At 37.5% G+C, this 21,048-nt stretch overlaps 1 protein-coding gene across 1 annotated transcript in view; it reads left to right on the top strand.

The window, feature by feature from the left end:
- Positions 1 to 21,048, top strand: part of TRPM3 (transient receptor potential cation channel subfamily M member 3) — a 466,869-nt gene that overhangs the window by 338,760 nt on the left and 107,061 nt on the right. The window contains 1 exon segment of the mRNA XM_032477819.1: positions 1,435 to 1,507. Within this exon segment, the coding sequence (XP_032333710.1) occupies positions 1,435 to 1,507 (73 nt within the window).

Below are 21,048 nucleotides of genomic sequence, written 5' to 3'. Positions count from 1 at the left end.
GGCACTTTGTCCAAACCCGTGCTTGTGCAGAAGCAGATTTCAGTGCAGATATAACGGAGCTGAAGGTACACCTCTACCCTACCAGAGATCACAGCTGTGGACTGTGAGCCAAACACAGCACGAAGATGGATTCTGTCTGGCTCTCTTTCTCTACTTTTTACAGTTTTTCGTTCAAAGGCTAGGAAGCATTTCATCTTGCCATCTCTGCCTTACACTCATCCCAGGCTCTGACCCAAGGACATAAACAGTAAAGGTTTAGGCAAGTCACTAGTAGGTGTTCGAATGATCTTGTTCCTTCCCTCCCTTGTTCCTTCCCTCCCTTGTTCCCAGTGTTTAAGGCAGGAGACAAAAGGGGGAGCATTACTGAGTTCGTCACAGCTGTCCTTCTAACTCGTTGCTGCAATTTACTCTGTCTCTGGGTAGTGGACTAGCAGGTTTCTAAGGCAGCTGATAGTTAAAACAGTCTATGATACTGTGCGCCTGTTCTCTTCATCATGGTGGCAAAACTTAGAACTATGTATTAGCAAATCCTATAGTTTCCTTCCTATGTAGTTCAAAATAGGCAAGCCCTATTATTGTCCCATTTTACTGATGAATAAACTTGAAGTTTAAAGCAGTTGAGTACAATAGTAATTCAGTCTATGTGGATATTCAAATAACCTTTTAGCTTCCTTAAGTAGATTCCCTCTGACGGGAAAAAAATCTTTATTATCGTTAAGCATGATTTGGGGATTTCATATTAATCCAACATGTATTAATCCTTCACTGCTGCCTCTCTACTCTCCTCCCCATCACTCATCCCCAGAGAATACTTTTCTTCCCTGAATTAAAAGGAAAAATGTTACTGTATTGTCTGCTTTCCCCTTCTTACAAACTGGATGTATTGCTAAAACATTCTCAAGAAGGTTTAAGGTTACTGAGAGGAGGCATCACAATACTGAAACCTTTGAATAACTATTGCTGAGGAGTAAGTGTAGTGATGGCTGTATTGCACACATGCATATACACATGCACACAAATGTGCACGTAGTGGGGCCATTTACTGAAAGCCATACTAATCGGCTGTTTTTAAACACTTAATTTCTCAACTTATAGTTTAAATTATGGCCTAACACATTTTTGTAAATCCAGCAAGTTTTAATTCTAAAACTGAAATGACAGAAGGAGACATGTCCCTGGGTATCTGGTTTCAGAGACTGTAACCGTAATCAGTGCAATAATCTAAGGTGGTTCTATTTGGAGGCTCCTGAGGCATCTCCCTCTTAATGAATTACAGAGCCCTCTATTTGAATTCTTCGTATATATGCTTTCTTTGTGGTTAAGAATCTACCTTATAGATACTAAGATAGTCTGTGTTCAAATATGGTCTCATTGATTCAAGTTCTCTTGGGGGAAGAAATGAATTGCTAATGGTCACCTTGTCTCAAATTGCAGATTACAGTATTTCGGATGGGATCAGAAGGACACCAGGACATTGATTTAGCCATCCTGACAGCTTTGCTCAAAGGTAAAAGAGTTTCTATGTTCAGAGAGTGCAAAAATAATTTAAATGGATTAACACAGCATCCTTACGTCTCCTAGTAGTGGATTTAATCCCAAATGATACCATGACACATCCAATTATTGATAACATAAGGACCGTTCCTGTGAAACACTGTTAATGCTATTAAATTTCCTATAATAGACCTGTTATATTGTGACTCAGTTTCATAAAATTTAAATATTCAATCCAGTCATGTCCACTGAATCATAAAAATATATGAAGTACAAAAGACTAATGTAATATGTAAGACACTAAGTTACTAGGTTATTTAGTAATTATTACCGTGTCTACTTTCAAAAACTATTTGGTGTGGCACAGGTGATACAGGGAGATGAATAGATAAGATAGATATTATAATACATTAAAAATGGAAAATCAAAACCATTTAGAAGAAAGAAGGAAGAAAGAAACCAAAAAACAAATTAGGCCAATATATTTGTTATAATTGCGTATTAAGTTTAACTCTAAGCTTCCTGGAAGTTTAGGCAAAATAGAAATGCGCTGGGATGTATGATTTTTCCCTTACAAGGTGGGTGTTTATCCTGTTCTCTAGTCCCAATATTATAAAGAGTTCTCACTATATGTCCTCATCCCTGGAACCATATCCAAGAGAAGAGCAGTTTCCTCTAGGCTCTGCAGATCAGATTCCACCCTTACTATCACTTAATAGGCATATTATTTGACTAATAATTTTCACTATTAAAACGAACAAAAGGAAATTGCTTCTGTTCAGCACTGAAGTGAAAACTGGAACTGTAAGGCAAAACAAAACCACATTCAACCTGAGCCCCACAGACGATGCGTGCGCCAGCAGGTATCACACAAGCTGGTCGCTGCCTGTAAGACTCCCTAGACTGCATAAGCTCTGTGAGGGCAGAGAGTGTGTCTTGTCTGTTGCTGGCTTCCAAGCGATCTCTAACACATGATAGCATTTAATCAGGAATGAATGGATTACTCAGTGATTCAGTGATAGACTCAGTACTCCAAAATTAAAATTCAGAACAGCAGCCATTGTATTCTGATTTGCAGCTTACCTACCCTTATTCCACTATTAATATTTTCTGGAGTACCCATCATGTGGCAGCCACTGTGCTAAGTGCCAAGCTCTTTACAAATACCATGGATGTTAATTATTGCAACAACTACATCACATTAGAGCTATTTTTAATCCCTATTTTACAGATGAGGTAAGTGGAGCTACAAGAGGTTAAGTAACTTGCTCAAGGTTGCCATGCTAATTAATAGGCCTGGACTTAAATCTGAGTATTATTTAACTCTTCATTGAATCACGTGTGACCCTTTGATACTGGAAACTGTCAGTCCTCTCCATCCGTTCTCCAAAGGTATATATGCACATTAATTCAAGATCTTGGTCACATTTTGGAAGGTCATAATCCCATGAAGTATACTGTATGTCCCAGGTTTCTCAACCTCCACTCTAAAGCATTTCTTTCCAGTGAACTAAAAAACAACATACATGCAGAAGAATTAAGGGACCATACATGCGTGGATTGAATCACAAAGCATTCTCTGGGCCCCATTCTCCATTTATCAGAGACAAAATTTAAAGTGTTAGTTACCAACTAACACTAATTATAAGTTAGTCAGTTGGTAAATATTAACTAACACTTACTGAGGACTTGCTAAGTGCCAAACACTTTGTTAGATGTATAAATTTATTTAATCTTTATAGCAGTTTGATGACCAATTTATTATAAGAGCCATTTTATAGGTAAAGATATTGCGGCACAGAGCAATTAAGTAATGTGCCCAAGATGAGCCGGCCAGGAAGTGATACAGACAACCTGACCCCGTAGCTCTCACTTACATACACCTCCAAGGCATGATAATAAATAGTGGAACACCACATTTATCACCTTGAACCAAAACGCAGAGCAAATGAAGAATTGGCTTTGTTATGATTAATATAATTGTAATTATATTATATTAAAATATATTGACCATCATACTATCTTCTATTGGAAATAATTTCTTTCTCTTTCACGAATTTGTGAGACTTAAACTGTTCTTCACTGTTGGATCAGTTTTAGAATTTATTTGTTGTACTATAGAATAGTTGTTTTCTGACTGTTCTGTGCATGACAGGCCATATGAAATACATTTTATATTATAACCAAGTAGTTACCCATATGTATTTAGAAAATTGAAATTAAAGTACTTAAAATAGTATTTACATTTACCATATGCAATGAAATTGGGTATTTTCTATTCTAATCTGTTCTCTTTAATGCTGATTATATCCCACTAAATTGATTTCATGACCCACTAGTGGGTTATAACCTGCAGTTTTAAAAACACTGCCATAGAATATTAAAGGAAATTATGATGGCTCTCAGAAATTAACATTTCTAATCACTATAATGAACATTTATGCAGCAGTTGATGCTAATGAGAATTTAGGCTGTTTAAAGATTATGGTGTGTCAACTCTATTTTGCGCAGGCTTTTAAATGCTCTCTGATTTTGACCCAGTTGATTTGTGAAGGATACCAAACTTAATACTTTTGATGACTTCCTTGGAGGCCAAGAGTGTACTTATATCACTTTCAGATTCTCTAGTTAAGTTTTTCTTCCTGTGTATTTTTAAAATTATGCCTGGGCATGTAACATGGTTTAACATTTAATTTTTATAATTATACTTAGATTTCAGTTATCTAACATAAGATGAATCTTTGTATAGTTCAGTTTTTATTCTCTCCAACATCTCAGAAAATCAGAAGTAAGGTTGGAGGAGGAGGAGGAGAGAGATGAAACTAAATACTGGTCTGTAAATTCAGGGCCTTGGTAGAGGGGAGGACAAATAGGAAATCAGGTGGTTATGGGGAAAATATACATTTGCTTCTCCTTGTTTCTTGTCCCACTGGGTTTGATTTTCTTTGAGATGTGTATATATCAACGGATACTGTTTAGATGGTATAGACTTAATAGGTATTTGCTCAAAAATGAAGAGAAAAAGCAGACAAAAAGAATGTTGTTCTAGAGATCAAAGAGGACTATAGTTTCTTCACAAGCTGAAGCCTGGGGTAGCTTCTGAGAATAGGTGATGTCACATTTGTCTTTCACATTAAGGAAACTGCTCTCTTGAGACAGGTGGATTGGGGCTAGAGACTGTACACCCTACACCCTTCTCCTGCTTTTCATTTCTCCCCACTTTCCCACCACACACACCCAGGGGAACCCAAGATATGGTACAGAAAGGAGTTGCCTTAGAAAATCCAGAATGCTGAATGTTCAGATCAACAACAAATAAAATTTTAGCGTAAGTATGTCCCAAATATTGCATGGGACATACTTATACTAAAAAATACTGTTCATCATTCATCTGAAATTTAAGCTTAATTGGGAATCCTGTATTTTTATTTGCTAAATCAGGCTGTTCTACTTGGAGGAGATACAACATCATTAATACTTCTGGACTTTAGACACTCTTGGAGGTTCTGCAGCAAGAGTAACTCAGGAATCTAAGGAGGTCCCTCGTTCTTCTGTCTGCCTCTGTCTCTCATACAGGCCCTGCCTACACTGGAAAGGGCCCCAAACTTACCTTAATAAACTATTTAGTGCTTATCAACCTGCTCTGTCAGTCACCTTATCCTATCTGCATCCCTCTTGCAGCAGCATAAGCCTCTTGCTCCAGGCTTAATAAAGCCAGAAAACATCTACTCATAGCAGAAGTTACTGTAAGTGGTCCCTTGACCCATCTGTGCATAAAATGATTCTCAGTTTTATTTCTCTTTTCTCATACATCTTGGCAGTCAGATCAACATATGTGTATTCTCTTTCACTCCTGTGCACACCCTTTAGTGTAATATGTGATGATCACTGTCCTCCGTAAGTGAGGAATTTTTTTTCTTTGGGTTTAATCTCCATTGGTAAAGAAGTTCATCTGTGGCATGAAGAGAGAGTAACTTTTATTACTTACTTCTTTTTCTGGAAAGTATTTTAAAAGAGTTATAAGAGAGTACAAAAATAATATATTCCTCCTCAAAACTGTCAAGATCATCAAAAACAAGTGTAGTCTCAGGAACTGTCACAGACCCAAAGGAGCCTAAGGAGACATGACATGTAAATGTAATGTGGTTTCCTGGATGAGATTGTTGGGCAGAAAAAAAAGAGTATTAAGTTAAAGCTAGGGAAATCTGAATAAAGTATGGACTTCAGTTTGTTGGGTTTTAAATGTTAAGGGAAAAATAAGAAAGCTGTGCTGTCGCATATTATGGATCTGAGCAGGAGACATACTGTGGTCAAGAAAACTCCATACTTATTTTATGTCAAAATGACAAAAAAGGAGAAAGCATCTTATGGAATTAAGTGTAAAGGTCAAGTACGTATGTAATCAAAGTACAATAAGATGCACAGGCAGTATTTAATATAAAGAATCTATACAAGTCTCATAGGCATGGATAATAGCTGATCACTATTGATCTAAGAAATGATTTAAAATACCACTGGGGAATCTAAGTAAGAGAAGTAATGAATGCAGACATAACAAAAAACAATTTGTAGGAAATTAAATTTCCCTATGGACTTACACAGTCATCTGAGATAACTACCATTTCGTTTTATATGTTTAAGTTCTTCAAACATAATTAATGCTATCAGTAATTAATAAACTAATCAAATACTTACAGATTCTTAAGCAGAGGAAGAAAACCTCTTTTTAAGGTATGAATTTGTTAATTTGTTCTAGCTATAAAGAAAAAAGTTTAAGATACAAATTCAAATGCCAAAGAAAATTGTCAATATGTTCTCTCTAACTTCAGAAAAATTTCTAGTAAGAATGCTATTGATTAGGTTAAATTATACAAAACAAAGAAAATCACTGTTTTCTGAAGCATTTTCCTTTAAAATTATATATTTTTTAAAAACTAAACTTGAAATAAAAGTGGATAAAATCTTAAAAAAATTTTTTAATGTTTTAAAACTACTTCTGAATGCATGCCCCTCCAACTCTATTAACTAGAAAATACCAAGTTATTGTCACAAACTAGTCATAACATCAATATACAAACAGTCTTGCTAAATAGCTCATTTTATTTATAAACGGTTTAATTAATCCCTAGTAAAACAAAAATTTTGGCATATATTCTGAAGTAGTTTATGTCCAATAATTCTATGCACCAGATACATTGCATAAATAACTAACACCCTGGAATGTTTACTGAGAAGCTACCTTTACTTAAACTTGGGTGATTCATGAATAGGTTTTATGGGGATTTACTGTGGCCCTGCCCTGCTTTGAATATAAAAGAAACTTACTTCTAATTATGTGTTCCATCTTTCCCACTCTCTTTTCTGTGTGTAGGGAGCTTAATACAACACATGCATGATTGCTTTCCTTTTAATATTATTTTTTTAACCCAGAACTGTTTAGATAGCCTTATTAAGGCCAAAAAAGAAACATTCGTGTTGACACTTTCATCACTTATATGTGATGCAAAGTTACTATAGTTATTAAATATTATGGAATGGAAATAGATGAAATTTTGTCCAAAAGAGGTCTCCAAAGTCAAAATGTGTGGCATATTTATTTTATTTTAGGCTTAAAATGGCATGGGGGTAAACTGTTAGAAAACAGTGAAATATTTGTTACAAATGAAATTCACCAGATAATTTTTACAATGTAGATTTTTTACAAAAGTATTTATTAAGCCCTTCTCTGCATGAGACCACTTTTAGTCTTCCTTGTGTCCTCCGATTGTAAATCAGGCTCTTCCAAATGCACTTGTTTCCTGATGGTTCATTTTACCTTTTTAGCCAAATCTTAAATATAACAGAGCAGGTTGGCCATGAGCATTAGAATGCCAGGATGGGCCCTCCAAACCTATGTCTGCCACTAGCTCCTTGTAACTACTTCATCCCAAAGCCACCCTGAAGCCACAATACCCTCTGTCACCATGTACCTCCCATGCATTTTGCAAACTTGGAAATTGGGACTAAAGAATCTAAAAGACATTCAAGATCATTAGGCAAATCAGTGGCAGAGCCAAATCTTAAACTCAGGTCTCCTCATTGAGACTCAGTTTTCTTTATATTATGTGTATGAGTCTTTGGCGATCCAGGATTCCTTGTCTCTACACTGCTACAGAGTTTTTAGGCATTTAGCCCTGTGATTCTAGGGATATCCAAGCGATAATAGATCAGGGCATCTACTTCCTTTAAACTCTCAGAGCACTTACCAGGGCCTGCAGCTGCCAGATGATCCTAGCTGCACAAAAAATCTCTTAGTGATGAAACTAGAATGCCCACAATTTAACCTAATGTGATGGGGAGGATAAGTAAATCTGACACTTGTTTTATTTTTAAAGATTAGATCTCTGGTGGAGTATTGATTCAACCAGGAACTTAAAGTTACATATGACAGAAACACAATTCAACCTAGTTCAAGCAAAAAGAAATAAAATGGATTTTTAGTTCATAGGACCAAGAAGTCTGAGCGTAAAATGAGTTCAGGCAAAGTAGGATCCAGGACTCAAATGGTGTCATCAGAATCTATTATCCTTTGTTAGACATTAGTCTACATCTGTTGTGCAAAACAGCCATCAGCAGTGCCAGGCTCACATCCAGCCAACTGAGCAAACCCCAGTTCAACAGAGCCATCTTTCCTGCTACTTACAATGAAAGGTCCCAGGAAAGATTTGAAATTTGCTTGCTTTAGATCACTGCCCATCCCTGAATCCATCACTGTGGCAAAGAAGGTGGGAGAATCCCTGTAAGCATGAAATGAGAGATGGGATCAGCTCCACCCGAGTCTCAGGGTTAAGGGTTCCCAACCCCCCCCAAAAGAGGTTCTGTAGCCAGAAAGTAGAGGAGGAGAGAGTGCTGGGAAGACTGAAAGCAACTAAAAAATGCACTTTTCTCTGAAGTTGTATTAAAAGAAGTACTAGAAGTCAAAGAGCGTCATATTTGCCTCACATGCAAGCACCTTAAAATCTATGTACCTGAAATAGATGCTTCACTCAGTAAACAGAAATGGGAACTAGGTCAAGTGAACACTAATCGAAGTTCAGACATCCACCCAAGGCATTCTCATACAGTTCACTTCAGGTAGACCTAAATATGCAATTTATTAATATTATTTACTACACAGTTGTTATTTATGATTATAATCACTATTACCTTTTTCAATTTTAATGGTCTGTACTTAATTATTTCTGCCAAAAATTTTAAAGGAAATTACATTCTTAACCACTTTTTCCCTGAAACTGGACTATCCTTTAGAAAAAACTGATTCTGTAAAGGCCAAATCACCCCAGGCTTTCCCTACTAGACATCTTCCTTCCACCCATCCTCCACTACCACCCTAACCCCTCAGTATGGTACTTACCACGAGACCACGCAGCAAAGGCCCTTATAATTGGAAGAATGGCAGCCGTATTCAAAGCATCACTTGCCCCCTGATTGAAAATAGCTTAACTTCATTGAGGCTTGGTTTCCCAGTCTGTAAAATTGAGATAATTATCGTATGTCCCTCACAGTCATTGTAACAATTGTAATCAATAATGCAAGTAAAGCACTTAACACAGTACCTGAGAAATTGTGTTTAATAAATAACAGCCTGACTGATCATGATGATGATGACACCAAACTAGAAATAAGTACAGGGACCACATCTGTTTTGCTCACCACCATATACACACATATATACCATGCCTGGTATTCAGTATGTATTTGTTGAATGCATGAATAAATGATCAACAGGCTTTAAAGTCATATATATATTTAAATCCTAGTTCTTTATTGGCTATGGAATTGACTAAGATATTTAACCTCGATATGCCTCAGTTCCCTTCACTGTGGAAAAGGAAATGGTACCTTTCTTTTCTTACATGGATTGATATAAGGGGCACATGAGTTGGTCATACTGGAAGCTCTTTGAGGACAGGTCTATGCCTTTTTTGTGGTAAATACTGAACACTTAGTACTTTTATACTCTTTCACTTGTAAAACAGGCTTTAAAAATTCGTAGAGAATTAGGATGTCCCCCATGTCCCAAATCCCTAAGAATCATAAAATGCTAAATTTGAAAGGACACATCAATTTGGAAACAACAACAACAAAACCGTCGAGCATACATGTAGACAGCCAGAAGAGACCACAAAAAGAAATTTAATCTTGAAAGTGGTTGGGCACATGCTAAGTTGCCTTAAAATGAAATTAAATTTCTGACAAGTTTATTTTCTTGCAAATCCAAGTAGATCTCAGAGCAATAACAGAGACCAAGGTAGACAGCAATTTTCAACATTTCTCTTTGTCTCTAATAGGAAAATGTAATAAAAGAACTTAAATCTCTTAATCCTTTTATTTGTGTAGTGTTTTACAATTCATAAAGCATTTTCATATAAATTATATCATCCAGGCTTTATAAAAACTCAGTGGAATGGTTACAAGATAATTTACCTCCACACTGGAACTTTCTGGGGCATGAAGGTGGACATTATTGATAACTATGCCAGAACAAATAGAACAAACCAAGAATGTCCAGGCAGACTAGGAGTTGTGATCACCTTGAGTACAAGCCCCCCTGCCACTTCCAATTAGGAAGTTTCCAGAGAAGATTACATCTTCTTTACTTTATATCCTAACCTCAGAAAAATGCTTGAGGTATGGTAAGCATTCTAAATATCCACTGATTAAAAGAAGTGAAGTTGAGTCCCAGGCCAGTCAATCACTAGCCAAGGTCACCTAGGCAACTCAGACATACACTGGACCCCCTTATCCTTGAAAGTTCACTGAGGTAGACTCCAACCCCTCAACTCAGTAATCGACAAGAATACGAATCCTACATCCTCCCCTGGATTTCTGCAAATTCCTGAAAGATGGAAGTTCTCTTGGTCACCCCTGCCTTCAAGGTTCTGGTTCTATGTGTGTTATTTCGTTCTTCATCACAGAAGACAAAACGTAAAACTTAGCCCTTCCACAGTTTGAAAACAAACAAACAAAAATTCACTCACACAAAGCATTGAACAGATACAGCAGACTTTTCTAAATATATAGGTAGGGATGAAAGAGAAGTTTACTTCTCAATAATGCAAACAATTTCTAATCGAACAGCAGGCATCTCCTATGTTAATGTCCTTTGGATCTTTCACACAGAGACTTTCCACCAACCCTTCATCCATGACTTCCCCAATGTCACACTGTCTCACAGGCTTCTCCCCCTCTTCTCCCACTATTCTCTTTTCTCTTCATGCTTCGCCTTAATAGTAAAGCAAATTTCCCTTCTCCTTTCAAACAAAGCAGTTTATCCCTGTTCTCTGACATTTGGGCCCTGGCCATGAGGGGCTCATCAACCCTAAGCAGCTTTGCAGTGTATTTTTACAAAGACAGTCTCCTCCCTAAGCAGAGTTCTGGTGCCAAATCATAGAAGAGAGTGATTTCTTCAACTCTTTTCATGCAGGTAGTAAGTGAGAGAGTGGGGCTTGACTCGTGTCTCTAATCAGAAGATGAGCATATGGTGTTCTTTGCCCCAAGTCTGTAATGACCAGCAGGGAAGGTGCACCGTGTAGTAGGCTCAGTGTTTGCAAGAACTGTGAACATCGGGACCCCTAGGTCTGCAGTCGTGGACAGGCCATTTCCAGCAGATTTTCAAGGTTATGACCACATCCACAAGATTGTCTATAGAATTTTAAAGCTGGATAGAGCCGTAGAGATCAAGGACAGTGAGAGGCCTCTGCTGGTGTTCAGACAAAGGGGAACTGAAATCCAGGTCTGCAGACACCCAGGTCCATTACTCCTTCCCTGCATCATGCAGCCAGTTCTGATGGCAGATGTGGTTATCCTTGGCCCCTTGTTACACAGAAGCTAAACACCCTTTCACTCTGTAGCTCCCTCATGCCTTGGGATTGGGATGGAAACAATGCCATGTGCACATTAAGCTAATTGCTGACCCAGAGCTCCTGAGCAACTCTCAGCTTGTGAAGACTCCCTACTCCCCAGCAGTGCTGTAGAATAGTACTTCTTCTTCCTTGACTTGCCTGAGAGCAATGAATCAGCTTCATTCTTTAAATCAGTTACTGAATATTATTAATTACATAGCCATGCAGATTGGCAACAGCATGATTCTGAAATGAATAGTTTATATTAATAATAAAAATAATAGTAATAACAATAGTAAAACTAACCTATAACAATAACAACTAATTTGGCACTTACTATAGTACAAGCATTAACTAATTGAATCCTCACAACACCGCAATGGGGCAGGCACTGTCAGTATCACCCATTTTACGGTTGAGGAGACTGAGGCACAGACAGGCTACCTTGGTGAAGGTCACACAGCTAGAAATTAATGGAGTCTGGACATGAACACAGGTTATCTGCGTCTAGATCACTTGCTCTGCATCCTAAGCCTTTATAGCCAAGACCAGATATTAAGGACTAGCCCCCATTTTTATATGTTCTGAACAGTAAATGATGACTAAACTTTCCTCGGTATATAAAAGTATACAGACAGACTTCCAAATAAATATGGTCCACTGAACACATGAATCTGTTATTACTGTTCTCTAAATCCCTCTAAAATAAGAGTAAATGGTGATTTATTAAAAGCATTGGAGCAGAAACAATATTTTCTGTTTACCACACCGATTTCTCTTCTTGCGCATGGGCAGACTAAATATCCTAGCCTCCCTTGCAGAGCAGTTGGGGCCATACAACTGTGCTTTGACCAAAGGGTTGTGATCAGAATCGATGTGAGCCGTTTCTAGACCTGAAAGGTGAAAAACAGATGTAAGAATGGAAAGTAACACACCAGAAAAAAAAAAACCCTGAATATTAAACTGATAATCAAGCTGACTTAACACTTCAAAATGCTCAAAAAGCCCAGAAAGTTGGGGCACACAGAGTCTTTTTAAAGAGTCAGCCAGGATGCCATATCTTCTTCTCTACTCCCCAAAGCCCTCTCCAACCAAAAAGCAAATACTCTTTGAAGAGAGTGAAACATATTCTTTCCACTGGGAGACATCAGGCAAAAGGTGAGGGCTAGGCGATAGAACTGAAAATGGGGGCTCTAAATAAACTACTAGATAGTGTCTGCTGAGACCCCAACCCTCTCCCCCAACTTGCTTCCCAGCATGCTGGTGGCTGGGGTCTTCATCCTCCAGTGAGGAGAGTGGAAGATCCTTTTTAGTAAAATTTGATCCTCCTTAAGAGAAAAGACCTAAAGATACTAACACGAATGATTCCCCATCTAAGGAACCCAATCAGTTTATCTTACAATGAAGTTCACAGTTGATGAGCTTCACTGATGTGCTCAGAGCCCCCCAGTTAGCACTTTAGCATCCACTCTTAAATATGAGCAGATGACCAAGGGTAACCAGACATAAAAGAAAGATCTGTAGCACAGAAGATAGATATAGAAACAAAGAAACAAACAAATCCTATTTGGAGCGAACAGAACCAATGTAGGGAGAAAAACCTTCACCAAAATGATCATTAATATCATCAAAGAAATCAAAGAAAATATTTGAATCATGAAAAAAAAGAACAACATCTTATACTTAAAGAACTAAAAAGAGCTCTTAGAAATTAAAAATGATAGCATTAAACAAGAAGTAAGTGGAAGAATTAAATGATACAGTTGAAGAGCTCTCCCCGAAAGTAAAGAAAGGGACAAAAAGAATAAAAGAAAAAGGAGAGAATAAAAGATAGGAAATATCAATGCAATAATTCCAGAAAATGTCCCATAACTCCAGAACACAGGTTTCCAGATGATAAAGACCCACTGAGTGCCCAGATCAATAAGTAAAAATAAACCCACACCAAGACATATTATCATGATATTGTGCAACATGAGAGACAAAAAAAAAAAAAAAAATCGTAAGAACTTCCAAAGAGAAAAAACAGGTCACATGAAAAGGACCAGGAAATAGAATGATTTAGAATTCTAAACAACAGTGCAGAAAGGTGTCATGAAATGCCTTAAAAATTCTGAAGAACTTTGGTTTGCAATCTAGAATTCAATACCTAATTTACCAGCTGCTTGTGAAGGTAGAATAAAGATATTGTCAGGCACAGTTGTCAAAAAATTAAGTACTCACAAATCATTTCTTGAGAAATTACTGGAGAATGTGCTCCACCAAAATGAAAGAGGGGGAAAAAAAACAGCAAACTTGGAAAAAAAAAACAGGAGCTGCAACACAGGAGAGAGGTATTGGAAATCCCTAAATGATGAGGAAGGGAGACCCAAGGCAACAGTTCTGCACTAGGCATAGAGGCAAAAAGCAGGTGCTGCCAGACCTTCTGAAGGCCTAAACCTTGAATTGGTATAGTGCCACTTCTGCTGCATCCTGTGGGCCAAAGAGAGTCACAAGACTAGCCCAGATGTAGTGTGAATGCTGCTCGATACAGTTCTGTGGAAGGTATCTTCAAAGCCCTGCTTCCCCAGAGGACCAAAATAAGCAGCTACAAGAAGTAAAGTTGTTGCCTCTGGAGAAAAAGGACTGGGGCAATGAGATTTGTGGTTTTTATGTAACAAATCCTGTAGGAATAGATTACTCTAAACTCTGTGCATGTATAACCTTAGTAAAAATAAAGTCCAACATGGTCCCTGGATTACTTAGTTCTCAAAGAAAGAGACAGAATAAGTAACAGAAAAAGAATGGAACTGGTAGGAATCATCAGTGCAGTAGTTCCAGAAAATGTCCCAAAACTCCAGAGCATACATTTCTCTAGAATCCTGCTAAAAATCACAATGTGGAAGTTACTGATATTTTACTTACCCAGCTATGTAAATTATTTCATTTTTGCCATATCACAAGCAAGCAGAATAACCCAATAAAATGTTTGTCTTTTCTTTTACTCCCCCTGTCTTACGTTGATGACATTTCTCAGTTTTGCATGTTGTGTGTAATACAAGAACACTTTTATGAAGGTTTTTTTGAACATGTTAATGGGAAACTTTTGTGAAGTATTGACTTCTTTTGTTGCAGAAAGGGCACAATAAAAAGAATACATCCGTTAAGTAGGTCAGCAAAAAGAAGGAAATAGGTGCTTTACTGATATTATTAATCATAAGCCGTATTATTTCATTTGTCCTTTCTGCTTGCATATGTTATTAGGACGTGAGGAAATAATGACAACATTTACTACAGAAACTCTTGGCAAATATCACCACGTAGACAACCTGACTTTGTGAGGTTTTTATATTGCTTTGGTCCATAAAAGTGTAACACTTTAGCTCTTAAAATGAAACTAAGAACAGTTTTGCAAAGCTAATGAGACCTTATACAGAAAACGCAGACCCAATAAATAAGAGAAAAACAAAACAAAGCTTAATCACCACCTCCTACCACCTCTAGACCCAGTAGCCAGATGGTATAGGGACCCAGACAGAGAGAGTCCAGCTCTCGCTCCAGGTAGGGTACAAGGCTGGAGGAGAAGGAGCTCCCTAGCCCCTGAGGAGCCCTGGCTCATCTCTGATGGACCAGAGAAGGTGCAGCATCCTCTCAGCAGGCAGCAGCAGGTGCCCTGCATGTGAGCAGCCTGCGGGACGGGCGAGATGCACTTTCCCAATAGAGTGAGGTTATGACTCCTGTGGAAAACACCCAGTGCCCACGACCTGTGGTGCCCAGGCATAACTACACAACCAATCTTTCCAATTTACATTTCTGCAAAACAATCACATTCTATAATCCAAACTGAATATTTGTATCTAAATTCAGATTTTTGCATTGTAACAGGTTTACCTCTTCTTGCTTGTATCTGAGCACCTACAAGTTTCAGCTCACTGAGGCAAGTGTCTGAAGAACAAACCTCACTAGAAGGTAGCCTTTGATTGACTCTCCAGGCTTTGTCAGAGAATGCCCATTGGCAATTCTGACACACTTATAAGCTCTGGGTAATTTAGGGGCTGTCAGTACTTAATTCTGAGAATTACTATTTTACAATACAGTCAATACTCCTTTTATGAAAATTCAGTGACACTTAATCATTAACATCCAACACTGTAGAAACTGTAGTAATATTCCGGCTGGTAATTGTCCTCCATCCAGGAGTGTCTGCATGACAATGGCGTTATTAACCTGAGAAGGTTATTAAGTTATTATTAACCTGGTGAATTTATTGTCTGAAATATGTAAGACACTAAAAATATTTGCACAGTGCTTTAATTTTAACAAAGTCGTTTTTCATCATGTTATTCTGTTTAGCCTCAGTCCCTTGAGGGAGATATTGTTGATCTTGTTTTGTATGAAGAAACTCTGTCATGGAGAGGATAAGTAATTTTTCCAAACCCCCAAGTAATAATAGGGATAAACCACCTAATCGCTGGAGCACCTACTGTGTACAAGACATTATCTTAAGTGCTGCAAAGTCTCCAAAGTCTGGAATATGCTACAGTACACACCCCAACATGAAGTGTAAACAAAATGCTAAAAAAGCACAAAAGAAAGAGACTGCTGTGTTAAAGGGAAATTTTATTGTAGGGGCAGCACTTGAAAAGTACCTCTGCAGTTCAAAATGCTAAGCCTATTATATCAAATGAACAGCCTAGAGAAATACAAAATAAATAGTGTGCCAATTATTTTTTCAGAGGAATTTAAAATTAAGAAGATACTTTTTTAAAATCTTAAATTTGATACAACATTGTAAAATGACTATAACTCAATAAAAAAAAGTTTAAAAAAATTCGTAAGACTGAAAATCAGAGCCTCCAAATAAACAGGATATAAGACTGTCCAAACAGGGTTCATTTTGCCCATACAGGTGTACATCATTTTATCCAATCAATAACTTCCTTAAAATGTATTTCTTTCTTGGTTGATCTTTAGTAAATAAGAAAGGTAATAATAACTAAAATTTCTTGGCTTAGCTTGTGCCAGGCACAGTTTCTGTTAATGTACTGTATTCTCATAATAAGCTCTAAGATGCCATTATCCCCATTTCATAAGTGAGGAAACTGAGGCACAGAAACCTGTCTAAAGTGAGATGGCCAGGAGGTTCAGAGATGAGAATCAAACCCAAGCAATCTGATTCAGAGCTGAATTTTTTGTCTTTTTGATTCATAGACATTCAGAAAATGTTACTGAACTCATCATACCTACAACAAAAAGAGAAGTGGGCAAACAGGCTTTTGCCTCCTCTATCACAATTATTGTTGTTGTTGTTGTTGTTGTTGTTGTTATTGTTATTGTTATTTTGATCAGTCAAGCTGTTTGGGTTACACATACTTATAAATTCCTAATTAAGGAAAGAATGAGATATACTTTTGCAAAAGAGAATCCTTTTATAAAAATAAGTACTACCTAAGTCACTGTTTTATATTCATTTTTGTAGCATGACTGTTTCAAATGGAGAGCTCCTATTTATGCCTATCAGAAAGGATTGGCAGTAGAGATAGGACGATTAAAATGAATGGGGCTGGTAGAGTGGAGTGGATGGAGCCTCATTCAGAACCAGTCTTTGCTGTTCCAAAGGAAATGAAGAACACTGAATTCATTTTTAGTCACTTCAGAAACTCGCATGGGCTTAGTCTATATTCAAAAGAGAGACTCACTAGCAGAACCCAAATGAGGACTGAGGAGAATATATATATATGTATGTTTGGTTTGTATTTATATTTATTATATATATGTTTTTTCCTTTGAGGGTGGAAACTTTGGTCTTGTTTCCCCAGTGCCTACAACATAGTCTGGCAGAGAATTAGAATTCGGTAAAAATCTGTTGAGTAAATGAAAACATCTGGGGATCCAGCTTTCTTCTCTAAAGGCTGACCCTAGAGGCAATGAAATGGAGACATCAAGAATTTCAACAAGGAGAGTGAGGGTTGAGGGTAGGTGAAATGAGTGAAGGTGGTGAAAAGGGGCAGACTCCCAGTTATAAGATAAATAAGTTCTGGGGAGGTAATGTACAGCATAGTGACTGTAGTTAACAGTACTGTGTTTTATATCTGAAAGTTGCTAAGAGAGTAGATCTTAAAAGTTTTCATCACAAGAAAAAAAAATTTGTTAACTATCTGAAGTGATAGATGTTAACTAAATTTATTGTGGTAATCATTTTGCAATATACACATATACCAAATTATTATATTGTACACCTAAAACTACTACAATGTTATATGTTAATTATATCTCAGTAAAACTGGGGGAAACTGTTTTTAATAAATAAATAAAGCTCTAGGCCCAAATGGCTTGACTGACATGCTACTACTACTACTACTACTACTACTAATAATAATAATAATAATAGCAGAAATGTGAATTTTAGGTAACATTTTACCATCCATTTTTGCCCTAATCATAGGACATTAGAGAATATTCTGGCTTCCTTCATTAATGTAATATGGATTGTTTTGTGATAGAGGAAGCCAAAGCCTGTTTGCCCACTTTGCTTTTTGTTGTAGGTATCATGAGTTCAGTAACATTTTCTAAATGTCTATGAATCAAAAAAACAAAAAAATTCAACTCTTGAAATCAGATTGCCTGGTTTGAGTCTCATCTCTGAACCTCCTGGCCATCTCACCTTGGACAGGTTTCTGTACCTCAGTTTCCTCATCTGTGAAATGGAGATAATGGCATCTCGGAGCCTATTGTGAGAATTCAATACATTAACAGAAACAGTGTCTGGCATAAGCTAATAAGCATGAAAGAAATTTTAGTTATTATTATCTTTCTTATTTACTAAAGATAAACCACGAAAGAAAACCCCTATCTTCCCACAAAGGGCTCTTTTATTCAGTGACCTGATTTTTCTCTTATAAGCCAGATCTAAATTTCTTCAGCTAAAATTAATCCAACTTTTCCTCATTCCTTTTAACTTCCTCCTGGGAGTCCACATAAAGTTATTTTTATCAAGAGAAGATAGTTATCATTCAGGGCAAGAAAATAGAGCAAAGAATAAATTATCCACAGACCTCATATACTTCTTATGTTTTGTTTCAAGCCTTTAATTTGTTTATTCTCAATGTAGCAGCCATATTGCTAAGAGAGGCTCACCAGGGTAGACAGTGTCTCTGCTCTGGGAGACAACTGAAGGTGTATCCTAGCAACCAAGTCACATGGCAGGGCCTTTCTGCTACTTTCCTTCTGCCTTTGTGGTTTTCCTGTAGGTAGAGAATCTGAAGTATGTAAATGAATAGATGAATGGGCTTTCATTGACTGAGATCCTATTATTGCATTTAGTTGCAATACTTAACAATAAAGTAAATTGATGGAAATGAATAGAATTCCTGGGGAAAATATTTAATCCATACAAGATTCTTTAGATAAGACTTGGAAAAGTCCAAAGACTCCAGCAAGAAGAAATGTTCCTTGGCTAATATAGGGATGGGTGGCACCATCCTGTATATCACAGAATCATGGCGCTACTAAGACATAGCAAGGTCTGTACCTCCTGCCCTCTTTCCCTACATGGTCCATCAAGCAGGACCATACTTAACTATCTAGGTCAGATGACTCACCTAACTTTTTTACTTGGAAGCTCCCCTGAAGAGAGTCCAGGGCTCCATTTACAACCCACTGAAGTGTTTAGTGACTCTCAGGGTATTAAAAAAAAAAAACAAAACAAAACTTCCCCCAACACTAATACTCAATTCCCTAAATAAATACTCCCTGCAACGTGTACCCATTGGTGCCATGACATGTTCAGGATGTCTTACCTCAACTGGGCCCTAATTCTGCTCTGAAACTGCCTCAGTCTTTAAATCTCAGCCTCTGATACATTGTCCACGTTCCTCCATTCTCTTCAAGTCCCCATTCCCACTCACTCCCAGCAGGTGGTATCCCCTCTTATAATATTTAGAGTCATCCAAGCTCCCTTCTTTTCCACTTTGAATATCAGTTTCTTCACTCAGCCTCATTGCTTTTCCTTTTCTCTCTGAAGACCTCTCCTTTTTGCTAAAACCAACTACCACTTGGCCTCCTATCTCCAGGATCTCAACCATCATACACTTGCTCTTTCCTTTTATATTTTCAAGGCCTCCATCTCCACTTGCCTTCTGCTATAAAAACATTCAGGGTACCTGTCACCTAAGAAGACCTGGCTTCTCTCCACCAAGACCCACAATGAAGCATCTTACTTTCTTGTCCTAATCATCAAACTCTGAAAAGTAGCCTGCCTTTCTGCCAACACTTCTCCTTCTCACCCTCCACTCACTCTAAATTCTTGACCCACTCACTCTGCAGTTTTTTGCATTCCATATTCTATTCCAGCCAGTTTATTCACGCAGCTTCCAGTACTCTTGAAGACCTCAAATAGTCTTCTAACCCTAATGATCAACTTCCTGAGCCTGCAGCAACTTTTGATGATGTTGACGTTATCCTTTTTATTGCAACTCTTTTTCACTTTGAGGGAGGGCCTCAGTTTAAAGCCTGGTTGTATAAGTTATTCTGCCTCTCTGAGCCTCTGTTTTCTGTTCTGCAAAGTGGGGATAAATTTATTCACTATAAAGGTTTTTTTGTGAGCGTTAAGTAAGATAATTTAAATGCCTAGTGTGTAACTGGCTCTCAATGTATGATGATAATTATATTTATTTTCATTTTTCTTGGTGTCACAGATACTGAATATTCTGCCTTTCTGACCGCTCCTTTACCTCCTTCATTAAACCCTCTTACTTCTTTACTCTGCCTTCCGTCAAACTTAAAGCACCTCTACATGAATAGCCTGCAGATTTACCTCCAACCTTAGCTTCACTCCCTGCCCCTTTTCTAATTGCCTACTGGATAACTCCCTTGGTAAGTCAAACTCAATCAAATTAATTGCCTTAATAAATATATATATATATGACCCCAGAAAGCTCATTTCTACCATTTATCTTCATATAGCAGCCATCCTTTCAGTTATCCAGACTCAGAGCCTTCATCCTAGTTCTTTCTCCCTTTTGTTCAAGCAAATTCTTTCTATTTCTGGGCATTTTTATCACCACAGTATCTTCCATGTCTATCCTTTCTTTTCCTTCCTTGCTCAGCATCATTAGGCCTTCAGGATTTTTGACCTGAATTACTGCAAGTTTCTTAAGGGATCTTTCTGCTGCTTATTGAGCATATTCCTATCCATCCTCTATACTTAAATTAGAGGAATACTACTAATGCAAAGATCTGTTCAAAACACTCTTCTACCCACAAAGTCCTTCAGGATTTCCAGTATAGACATGACATCATAAATTTATCATTCTCTTCTTTTCCTAGAAAGCTTCAAAAATCAATAATGAAAAAGGAAGAACACAGTAAGCAAATTCCATTTTTAGTAAAACTAGGAAGAATTCCAAAATACTTGTATATGCAAGAGTTCTGTGGGAGGAAAGGGTGACAGCTGAGGAGAGAAACCAGCAGTGGCAGTCTTCAGAGAGCACCAACAAAAATGCAGTTCCTAGATGTGCGGAACACCCAAAGGTACAAAGTTCTTTCCTTTGTCTGGAACAGCATTTGCAAGAATGAGAATGAGTTGGATGGTGGTAGGAGACCCTCTGGATCCTGACTTAGTACATATAAATAGAGGAGGTGAGCTACATATAGAATTATGCAGATAAGCCATATTTGCAGGAGAGAGTTT

This window comes from Camelus ferus, chromosome 4, assembly GCF_009834535.1.
Source record: "Camelus ferus isolate YT-003-E chromosome 4, BCGSAC_Cfer_1.0, whole genome shotgun sequence".
Classification (NCBI taxonomy): domain Eukaryota; kingdom Metazoa; phylum Chordata; class Mammalia; order Artiodactyla; family Camelidae; genus Camelus; species Camelus ferus.
This window is presented reverse-complemented; position numbering and strand designations above follow the sequence as displayed.